We start from the raw sequence: 12,241 nt of genomic DNA, 5'->3' as shown, positions 1-12,241 counted from the left end.
CATTCGCTTCTTACCAAGACAACCAGCGAATTCTTTCCACAAAAGTCACTGTGTCTGTCAGACAATGAGAATAATTGTGGTGAATTAGATGCCAGAGCAAACAGAGGTATGAGATCTGCCCGCGGCAGTTTGCTCACTTAGTTGGATTTTATACACAGAAACAGTTTTCTTTTCTTGCTCTTCTTTTCGTCTTTTTTTCTTTTGCTTAAAGCAAAAATAAGTAAGACACCACACTTATATTATTTATAAACCATAAAAATTTGTAGTATTTTGATACAAGAGTCCTTTTGACTTTTACAGTGATTGTGTGCCTGACCCCCTCTTGTTAAGCACTACATGTTGCTTACATGCTGAAAATGTATAAGATTATGAGCCTTTTGTAATTAACAATTTCACAAAAAATTGTTTAATGCCAAGGATCACATAGCTCTAAAAGTCACTTAGGAGAATGATGCTGTGAAATATTTCTATACTGATAACGTCTCTGACCAGATAGAAGAGTATGGTCTCTAAAGTTGCTATTTAACCTTGTCATTAAGCCTTTGCTTAATAGTAAGTGTGCTTTATGTTACAGTACATATCAGTCCAACTACTCAGCACAGTATAGGATTATTCAAGTTCCATGTTATACCATCATTTGTCATAGCTCCTCACAAGGAAACTGATAAGTAAGTGTTCTCTTAGTGCTTTCTTTCTTCACTCTCTCGTGTACACGAAAGACTCACAGTCACACATAATACTCCTTATCCTTATTTTTCTGTCTCTTGTTGCTGCCTTTCAAGCTCTGCTGTTTGTCCTTCATGACAGCGCCATTGCTCTGCACAGCTGAGTTGGTTATGTAGTTTCTGCTCTCGTCCACCTGGTAGGAGCCTTCATCCCTGTTTCTGTACTTATACATGGCATACAGAAGGATGAGGATGCACAGGGCAGCGGCCGCCACTATTCCGATGACCATCCCGGTGGTGCTGCTAGATTCACGGACCACTTCCGAGGGCCCTGGGTCTCGCCTGACGCCTGGCTCTGTGGGGAGTGCTGTGGGTATATTATGGAACATTGGGGAGGTTATTAATGGGCCCCTCAGCTTGGTGCTGTCTACCTCAAAGGATGTGGGCAATGGAAGCAACACTAGGTCGGGCTGGGGTTTTAACTCGCGGTTATTCATTTTGCCAGCCGGCTGTTTGGCCGGAGCATTGTGGAGGGTTGCGGTGGAGGCAGAGGTGGTGGTGGTGCGGCTCTGGTCGGCGGTTAGTGGTATGGCGGTAGTGGTAGTCCTACTGCGTCTGGAGACGGAAGGTTTGTTAGGTCTAAAAGTCTTGGGCACGTTTGCTTTGTAGTCACCTTGAAAGCCTGACGTGGACAAGGTCTTATCTGTTACCAAGGAGAGGGTCGAGTAAAAATCTTCATCATCAGTAGGGGGCAGGTTAGACTTGAACGCTTTCCCAGAGCCATACCCGATATCACCAAGCCATCATCATCACAATCATCGCTGCCTCGGTCCGACAAGCAAGGTACCCCCGCCTCAGTGGCCTTGGACAGGGACTCTTTGGTGGTCTCAATAATGGTGAGGAGTGGGTGGTGGGTTGAGGGAGTGGGAATGAAGGGTGCACGAGGAGCTACAGAGGGGTGCGCTAATGGATCCTCAAGTACTCTGATGACTAACTCAGCTCCTGGGGTTGGAGACAGACAGGTAAGCAAATTAGACGGCAACATGGGAGTTTTATACACTCAATCAAACAACACAACAACTAAATCCAAATCTGGGAACTTAGCATGTCGGTTACTGCTGAATCAAGACATGTAGTATATATATATTTAATATATATGTTGAAATTGTAATACAAATTTTAAAAGGTTTAAGAGGAGCAGGAAGATCAAGCAAATTTGTCTTTTTTGTGCTCTCTACAGTTAAGTATATTCATTCTTTCTAGAAAACCTTTATAAAATGTTTACATCAAAGTGCAGTTTTCAAATGTTAACTTAAGACATTTACTGCTAAATACAAACAACTGAAACTATATTTATCAGAGTAGTGTCATTGGTATTTTTTTTTTTTTTCATTTTAGGTTAAACTAATATTGTTAACTAAGCTGCTGTTCATATTGTACATTTTATTAACCAAACAACTGGCTGCTATCCTCATTGAAATTGGAACTGTCACTGCTCAGTGGTTCTCTGATCATCTTAAACCTTTTGCTGTACAGAAAATTGTAGTTACAGTTCTACAAACATTTCCCTGATGCAGAGCTAACTGTGGAGATAGAACTGAATGCAATTGAATTCCCATGGCAGACAGTTGTAATTTTGCTCTCAAATACATTAATATAGGGTCAGAAATCCTCATTGCTATGTGCAGCCCGTCTGTGGTAAAATACTTGTCCAGTTTTCATTAATGCTTTTTTTAATTGGCTTCACTGCACTGTGGCTTGAAAATATAAAATATGAATCCTGTTTATTCAACAAGTAACAGTGATTCTGTCCCAAGAGTAGCTCTGCCATCAAGGAAGAGGTCATTGAACTATAGCTAAAATGATTTACACGAGGTCAATGGCTCACTCAGTGCTCACTCTTTGTGAAATGCTGACCTGGATGAAAGATATTATGACACATGACATTTTATTTTGGTGAGCTTCATTTCATGGTTAGCCTATTGCCCACCGGATTAACAGAGGTCGCGTCTTAATGATATGATACAATAACCACCAGTCAAAAAGATCCAAGCTATAAATAGTGTTTACCTTCAGAATTATGCTTTATGATAAATTTGTCACAATGTTACGTTACTAATCGGATGAAATGTTGATTTAGTTGTCTATTTCAGTTCATTTGCGTAAACGTACTGCATAGGATTATGCTGATAAGCGTGATTTCGGAACAAAAAGCTTCGGTCTTTCGGTCTTGGTAAAGGTGTCAAAGATGCACTGAACAAAACTCTGTACTCGGTGCCTCCAAAAATCTATAACAAACATATCATTGCCTTGCTGTTTGTAAAGCTAGGTATTAATAGTCATGTAGGAGTTTAACTGTTTTAGTTAGTTTAGTTAAAAAGGCTTAAAAGATTCAGTGCTAATCATAAAGAGGTATGGGTACCTAATGTCAAGCAGGTATAACTGGAGTGAACATTCAGTGAGCCATTGATGCGTTAACGCATAAAAACTACCCACGGAAATCACATGCATGTAGAAACTTTGATGCACATTTCAACTCAGTTATCAGTTCAACAAATACGTAACTGACAAATTACCACAAACATACACATTCACAAGCAGTCTCTAGATTGAACAAAGGGATTTTATTCCATAATTTCAAGCAGTAAACGCGATTAAAGACACATTCAGACGTCACATGCCCACAGCTTCATCAGAGATGCAGTTTGCAAACTTTAAAAAAGAAATCCGGCTCCATTTGATCTGTACTGAGGTATTACATGGAGTATTTTGTGTTCATATGGAATACCAATTGCTGTGTTGACATTCATTCTGTTCTTAATATATCATTTTGTGTATAGAATTTATTAATTTCTGTATGAAAATAATAATAATAAAAAGGTTTAACATGCTAAAATCTAAATGGTCATTTCTCAGTGAGGAGAAGTAATTCACATCACATAAAGAAGACAACACTTGACACCAGGTAGGAACTGGTCTCTCAGTTATTGGTGTTTCAGTGGTATTGCTGCAGTTGCAACAACTGACAAAGTTCATTAGCTCCTTTTAATGAGAGATACATCCCAATCCTCACATTTTACAAACTGCATCTTTTAAAACCAGTTCAAAGATAACGAAAACATACATACTGGATAGTTTCAACTTACATCAACAAATTGCCCGCATGATTTAGGCATGAAAAAAGAATTTACAAAGGAAAGGTTGTGTAAGAATGTTGGATAGCCACTTGGTACCGTTAAAGATCATTTGTATCGATTGTAGATTGTGTTCTATCTTAAAACATGACGGTACAGGGAGGCAACAACACATACATCCACACCACATAACATAAAAAATAAACACCATAATTCTGTTTTTTATGCTTTTTGTTTTTTTCTGGTAAATAAGTTGTTTATACAAAAAATGTGTATCTGCATTTGTTTCATTGCAGTAGACTTCAATGGTAGCTAAAATCTAGTCATGTTACAGTTTTTGCTTAATTTGTCATTTGTTTTTTAGTGTAGATGGATGGATGACTTTATATTTCCATAACTCTAAAGACAAGGGAGAAGGTGAAGAAGGGGTGGGACCTATGAACATACTACATAGGAAATGAGGATGATGAGGGTGACAGTGTAAGTCAGTTGCCATGTCCATGTAAAGGCAGTACGAAGCGGTCGGGCGGCATTAGAGCTTTTGGCTGTAAGGAAGGGATGGGGATATACAAACAATGAGCAATATACATGCCCATCTACAGAAAAGAACAGAAGAACTCTAACACTGACATGTCTTACAAACCCTAAACTGCAACTTCTTAGCCATGCAATTCATTGTTTTTTCATACAGTGAAAATATTACTCAGCAAAGATAAATTTGTTTTGTCAAAATAGGTTTGAAAAAATCTGAAAAATGGAAGTTATGCGAGAAGCGGATCTGGAACTGCTTCACCTACTAATTTGTGGGTTTCTGCATACGTTTACAAAGCGCCTGAAGTTGAGGTGCCTGTGCTGTTTTGGATGTTTCATTTTACTTTTTGCTCAGTATTCACCGGGACATCATACCATAGGACATAAAACACACAAGATAGTCACTGAAGGAGTTCCAAATCCAAAAATTCAAATTATATCAAAAATATTTCACACTGTGATTTAGGTATTATCTTAATTCCAAAAAAAGAAGAAACATACTTATAATAAGCCAAAAAAACATAATCAGAACCAAAATGCCAGTGATCAATTGGATAACTACAAAAAATATGACCAGTTAAAACTATCAAATGAAAAATGTTAGGATGAAAGAACAAAGCCATTTAAAATTTTGCACACACTACAACCAGATGCACACAATAGAAAACAGACACTGTTGAGAGAGGCACTCGACTGGAGGACGGGCTCCTCTCTCATGTGTTTTTTGATGACAAATCTATCTGTAATGTTAGTCTTTAAACATGAACCGGCCGTGCAGTCTGGGTGTACATCAGAGAGAGACGGTACTGGCTGAGAATGGGTTATTATTATATTTGTTGTTTGGTTTTGTTTTAGTTGTACTGCAGGATGTTGATGCATGCTTAAAGTAAGTTGCATTTAGGGAAAGTAGAAAAGAAATAACACAGCAAACTGGGCGCAGGAAGGACTGACCAATGTTAGAAAAACAGGAGACGGACACTGTATCCCAATCCCATAAATGAATAAATGGCTAATAAAGCTAAAGTAACAGTTTGCACTGGCAAGAAACAGCATGTGATACTCGTGGCACGTGTGTGCAGAGTGACACGCAGCAGTCAAAGAAACTGCAACTTTGTAAAGCTACGGCCAATTCTTCCATTACAATTGTGCTTTGCATTATGACGCAATAATTTCTATTCCCACCACTCGACCACCGTGCAAATATATCGGTTATGCAAGCTGATAGGTTTGGGTATACATCATTTTTTCACTTTCCCAACGTAATCAACCCCACTCCCACCACAAAGAAGTGGGTTAAAATTAGGGCGCGGTATGCAATTGGGACACAGCTCAAGTAGTTGAGAGAAGGAACGAAATAAAAACACAAAACATGTATTCATAATGTTGTACTAAACATGAAATGCAATTTATTCAGAATTTTAAGTGGATCCTGAAGTGTAAAGCTGATATCCATGAAACTGTTCATGTTGTTGCCCGGTGCACTGGTGGAAGGTGTGTTCCGAGGCGGGCAGTTTGAAGCGGACGCTGCTGTTTGTGTGAAAGCTATGCATTTATATGAAACGTGTCAGAAAAAATGACCTCCAGCGAGCAAAAATACCAACACTGAGGAACTAATGCTGAAAAGATAAGACAAAAAGCTGAACGTGTCAGAGGTGTTCCTTAAGTAGTTGACATGGGTGTTTTCATACTGGCATGTATTTCAAGTCTTTAGCAATTCAGTAACAGGCTGCAGATCAAAACTAAACCTAACAGCTGTGTGGTAGTGTGGTTTGGGTGTCATTAGAATGCTATCCATGTTCCCAAGAGAGGGAAATTACCAAATGCCTCACTGACCTGAGAGTCAAGAATGATGGAGGTCGAGCCTAACTTGATGCCACGTAATATTGTTTACCTTAGCCAGTAGTACTCCTTCCACATGTACTTGGAGTGTGGTGCAAGTTGTTCATCTAAAAACAGATGCCAATTTCCTATTTCCTACAGTTGGAAATATCTGCACTTTGATTAGGGATACTGTGTCGGTGCACCGGTGTGATTGCTGCAGCTAACCTTAGCGGGGCTCATCAGACTTACTTCAACCAACCAACCACAGTTGTGGTGTATACGTGTGGTTTGTATGCCAAAACTCCACCAATTGGAAGGATGTATAAACATTTAGCGACAGAAAAGATATTAAGGATACCAGCTTTAAACTTGTGGTGTCTTCTGACATACGATTTAAATTTTTGTCTACATGATTTTTTTTTTCATGTAGTAAAAAGATATTTAGAGAAGAATGACATAAGATGGCAAAACTCTGTCTAGTATAGGCTTGAGCAAAATGGAACAGAGACCAATGGTTGCAGGAAGCAAAATATATTTTTATATGTATGTTATAACCCATGTGGCATGGTTTACAAAGTGGTCACCATTTATATATGTGTGTGTTTTGTGGTTAATTGCAAATCCCATATGTAGTCTTTAACAGATGTGGTCACAAAATGTGATTTAAAACACTGAAACCCTAAGCTTTTATTTTCTTTTTTTTTTTCATAATTTTTCTTTCATTTTTCAAAATTAGATTTTTATTGCCCGTTTACTTTATCATTGTGCTTCAGCCTTATGTTTCCATGGTGATGCGTTCTTAATGATTATATAACTAAATACCAGTATTAATATGGCAGTAATGCTAATCATTTTGGTCATAATGAAACACCATCTGTGTGATGCCACAGTGTCCCAACTTTCAGTACTGGTGGGTGCATGTCAGCTGGCTTACATAACAAGGCAGTTTACATAAAGCACAACAATTAATACACAAGCCAGTATGTGGCCTGTTTAGGCAGCTGAATAAGTAGATTGATGTGGGACTGAGCCAACATCGAGCTTGGACAAGGGGGGGAGAAGGCCATGGATTGGAAAATCTGATGGACAGATCTGTGGCAGACACAAGCAGGACCTAGGCACAAAGCTGGGACAACTAGGTGAGGGGGAGGCGAGGGTGTCTGATGCTGAAACACACAGTGACCTCAAGAGCAAAATCAGATCAAATCAGCTTTATTTTCTATGTATGTACACACATACGACGAATTTGTTCTCTGCATTTAACCCATCCAAATAGGCACACTATGAGCAGTGAGCAGTCAAACAAAGGTAGCAGAGGGGAGATTTTTTTGGGGGGGGGATTTGGTTGAATTTTGTGTTACGAATGCACATTCTATGCATAACAATGCTTATGTGGCCTTTAGCCTACCAAAAACCAAGCTCCAGGGAAGGGTTTCAGATGGACGGATCAGTTCAAATTCCAGGTGTTTTATCACACACATAGCAAAATAAGTTCACTTATATGTGCACATAAATAATTAACACACTTAAAACAACAACAGAAACAAGAATACCATCCCAACATCTGCCTTCCAGTTGTCTTCGTTGTTGCAAGCTTTCATTTCTCAGACTGTACATACAGGGCATTGGGCAGGCTCATACTACGTTCTGCGCCTGTAACTTGAGCCTTACTTGCTTCGCCAGTGTTAGACTTTTCTGCTGAGCATACGGTGTCGAGCATTTGTTTTATATACAGTGATCAGCCACAACATTAAAACCACTGACAGGTAAAGTAAATAACATGGACCATCTTGTGACAATCCAATGTTCTGCTGGGAAACCTTTGGACCTGGCATTCATGTGGACGTCACTTAGACATGTAGCACCCACCTAGACCAGACCACAGCCACAGAGGCCCCTCCCCTCAACTCGTAGGACCCAAAGGCCCCCCATTAACAACATTCTGTTGCCAGACACCACAGGACACCCTCAGAAGGCCCATGTCCATTCTCTGATGAGTCAGAACTGTTTTGGAGGCACAAGAGAGACCTACACAATATTAGGAAGGTGGTCATAACGTTATGACTCTTTGGTGTATTCCTTATCTAGTACTTGTATAATATTATTGTTGCCACTGCCTGGACATGCAATTTGGTATTGTGTAGTATTAGTTTCATTATGACTGACAGTCGTACATTCTTATTTTTACATTTGCTTCAATATTTTGTCATGGGCTACAGTTTTTGTTTCTCTGGTTAAAGACTATGAAAACAACCTACAAGTGAATTGTAAATGTGCATTTCAGATTTCACATGTTTTAGTGTGGGCATAATGCCAGCTAAAATTTGTTGAACAAGAAACTAGTGAAGTGGGAATAACATGAGTTGTAATGTAGCCATCATTTTGCATTGTAGTTTAAAAGAGTATTATAAATCACGTGGCAGTAAGATGTGTAAGTAGCAGGTTAGAGAAGTTAAACTGGGTAGTAGTCGGAGATACTTGTATCATATATTATTGGTGTATTTTATCACATTTTGTGAGATTTAATACATACTTGGTCTCCAATAAAGTGTTTGCCATCTTATGAAATTAACTGAGGTGTTTTACAACAGAGAACAGAATCACTTGATAACTTATCCAGACAGACAACCGCCACACTGACAAAATAAAGACAGTGTGGGGTAAAGACAGATGACGTTTGATGACGCTGCGACCGCAAAAATGGCTTACAACTTAAACACAAATGCAGACAAAACAACCAAGTTAGTCTAAATGCGGGGGCATGGTGTCAAAAGTCATGCAAAGAAATGATCAAAAGTCACCCTGAATAGAATGATTTGAAGAGTTTGATAAACCATGGTAATAATGACTGCTTAAGAGAAAGAAATAGTGCGGAAAATAGTAGAATTTGTTGCAAAAAAACTTTTCATGACATCTACAGTAAAATAGGCTGCAAATGCAAGTTAGTTTTAGGGAGGATGTTGGTAGTAGAAGGAATCGATCGAAAAAGAAGTTGAAGCATACTGTGTTTTTTTTTTTTAATACATTTTATATGATCAGGATAAAACGTTGATGACAAGAAAAGTTTTTTTGCCTTCGTATTTCCTTCATAAAAGGAATAGGAATGTTCTCTTTGAAAGCTGCAGGGTACGAAGCCAAAAGGTACCCCGGAAAATGTGAGGAAACAATTATCATCCACAAAATGTCATGCCACACTCAATGAGGCCAAAATACAGAAATGCAGTTTTTGGACAAATGGCGAATAGACGGGAATGATATCTTAGTAAAACTAAAATTTAGAACAACACAAAACAACAGGAAATAGCATTGACTTCCAAAAAGAGCAAAGAAAAATTCGAAATCAAAGCATGCCACTGTCAACGTCAAAAGTGATGTTAGTGTTAGAATGGCGTGAATTTCTGTGTAAACACATGATTGGATGACTGGGGCCCTGTCTTTGTCTTTCTTCACAAATCCCCATGGATCTCAGGCTACACAGCACAGCTTTAAACCCATTTACACAACAATATTCCACATACTCTTTGAAAAAAATTGGGAATGACCTTTCAAAAAATGCAAATCAGCAAACGCTAAACTTTCAACTTTGAATAAGCAGAAGTTTGTTACGAGTTACACTACAAGAATTTCAGCTGGGAGAAGTCATAGTATGATATTAATGAATTACTCGCATAGAGTTAAATATGTATTTTCTATTTGCAGAATATCACACCAGTTTAATTGGAGTCCTTAACTGTTTCTATAGCAGTTTGTATCATATTCTGAGGTGCTAGTTACACCATATAGCTTAACGGTAAATGTTTGCTGAATGGGTGGATATTTCCAGTCAAATGATTTTAAACAGTTATGTTTTATTTTTCAAAATGAGCTGCCTAATCTAAAAAAAACTTTCTGGAATCTATCATACACCTCAGAAAGGTGTGTAAATGCTCCACTGTTAGGTACGTTACTAAAACATGACTGCTTGCATTTCCTGACAGTCATTATTCAGTAAATTAGGGAAATTCCCAAATTCTTTCAAACTGATTCTCCGTAGTTATCACAACATTTTTGAATTTTTTTATATTTAGATACAAAAAAGACAGAATACGAATACACCTAAAAGCAAAAGTATGACCCACAAAAAGAAAAACCTGTACACAGAAATTCAATGATATCTGTTCTCTATCACAACGCAAGCCTCTAAATCTGGATTAACACTGATGGAAACCAAACGTAAAGTACATTTAATGTGAAACACAACACTGTAATTTATGCGGAAAACAAACCGAAATGAAAAAACTGAAACTGTAAAAATGGATTGTTTCAAAAGGAAAATCAGTAGAGCGGTGAATTGCAGGAGCGATGGACCCAAACATGATGTGATACGTTTTGCAGCATCAGTGCAGAAAACATGGTTCACCATGATACAAATTTAGCAAACTTATTCTGACATGTACTAGCCCTCAATAATCCTCTCAGCAGACAACATTTGTATGCTTATTGGTGACCATGTTAACCACTTTAGCAGACCCCATGTCCAAGTGTAGCTTGTAACATCAATAGCTGTCTATGTAACTGTTGTCAACTAGCAGCACACTCAATTAGTTCAACCATTTTTATTTTGAATCTTAACTTTGTATTTAATAATTCAGCTATCTTTGCATTAGGACTAATGTACTGCTATGCTTACTGGGACAACACTGTCTTTTTTGTAAAGTTACACTTTCTCTAACCATGGGGGTGTGATGCTCTGAGGATACCTTGATCCTCTGGTGCAGATGAGTGAAAGCACAAAGAAAGCAAGCAAATGCAAACTAACCTAGCCCACCTGCATGGCTAGTTTCACACTCCTCCAGATCTTCGTCATCACTCGAACACTCTGCAGACGACACAATGTCATCTGCTGTATGCTTCACGGGCAGAACATTGGTCATCAGAGGTTGCATCCGCAGCAAAGGTGCCCAAACACAAAGAGCCGGCAAGAAACGAAGAGGACACATAAAGACAAGGAAAGATATGCACGTTAGAGGTAGAAAACAAGTTCATTTTTGACCTAAGAAGAACTTTTCTCAGTTGATGTGAGCATGTTGAGTTGTCATGGGGATGGCACAGTTGTCTCTGTCAGAGAGAGCAGATGAGAATATCCTCTTTGATCCTTCTCCAACCATCCACTGACGCCTAGTGGATGACCTTTGGCCTCTGTCTAGTGGTGTGTGACTGATGGTAACAGACAGGAGATGTCGTTTTCACTGTTACTGTTACTTTGCGTGGTTTGTACCAAGTTGTATAAAACCACAGATTTTTAATTTACCTCATAAAATGCTGTAGCCTGAACGCCAGACCAACTTCTCCTGCCCCCAAAGTGTTTGAGTAAGTTGGTCTGTAGTCGCTCGGTTGGCAACTGATTATTCTACAGTATGCGCCAATTGGACCGAATAATAGTGTTTACACCAAAATGTGATTGGACCATGGGTTGAGTTTTTTTGTTTGTTTTCTGTCTATAAATTTGATAATGGGCAATGCAAGACAAGTGTGAACAACAGCAGCTCCACCAAAACGTATATTTTCAACAGCTGTCCAACAATAAAAGTCTCTGCTTTTCCACTACAAGACATTTAATGTGAAACAGCAGCAGTTTAGGAGCTAACACAACTCAAATACAACTCCAGCTGTAAACAGTACACCATCAGCAAACTTCCTTACATTAGCTGCCAATCTAGGGTCTCCAAGAGACTACAGAATCTACTGACACTGGTATGCATGTTTTCCCCCAAAACCTGGCCACATATATGCCGATGAACTTTGAAGCATTTTTTTTTTCTTACACTATTCCTCATTACTCTGGTTCATACTTGTTTATTAACATGCTACCATTGGAAGTGATGGGATGGGAGACTCTATCCACAGCCCCTGATCCATTCAAAAATATTCATGTTGTAACATTTATTGGAATTTACAGTGAAAATGTCAATGAATCAAATCAATGAGTTGGCCTCTAAAATTACTTGATGTAATGAGTGTGGAATGAAGGTAATGTGAAGGGGGAAAAGGCACCCAAAGCATACCAACTTATCTGTCTAATGTGGTGATTGTTTCCTATGACCATGTATG

At 38.7% G+C, this 12,241-nt stretch overlaps 1 protein-coding gene across 1 annotated transcript in view; it reads right to left on the bottom strand.

Annotated features, from left to right (window-relative positions):
• Positions 1–314: 314 nt before the first annotated feature.
• The window catches only part of LOC311505696 (neurexin-3a-like), an 86,172-nt gene continuing 74,245 nt past the window's right edge, over positions 315–12,241 (bottom strand). The window contains exons 16-17 of the mRNA XM_084569397.1: positions 10,959–11,040; positions 315–1,032 (exon numbers count right to left, since the gene is read on the bottom strand). Coding sequence (XP_084425523.1) covers positions 728–1,032; positions 10,959–11,040 — 387 coding nt within the window. The 3' untranslated portion in view covers positions 315–727. The remainder of the gene's footprint in view (positions 1,033–10,958; positions 11,041–12,241) is intronic.

The sequence above is a fragment of the Chelon labrosus genome (assembly GCF_963514085.1).
Source record: "Chelon labrosus genome assembly, chromosome: 20".
Lineage (NCBI taxonomy): Eukaryota > Metazoa > Chordata > Actinopteri > Mugiliformes > Mugilidae > Chelon > Chelon labrosus.
This window is presented reverse-complemented; position numbering and strand designations above follow the sequence as displayed.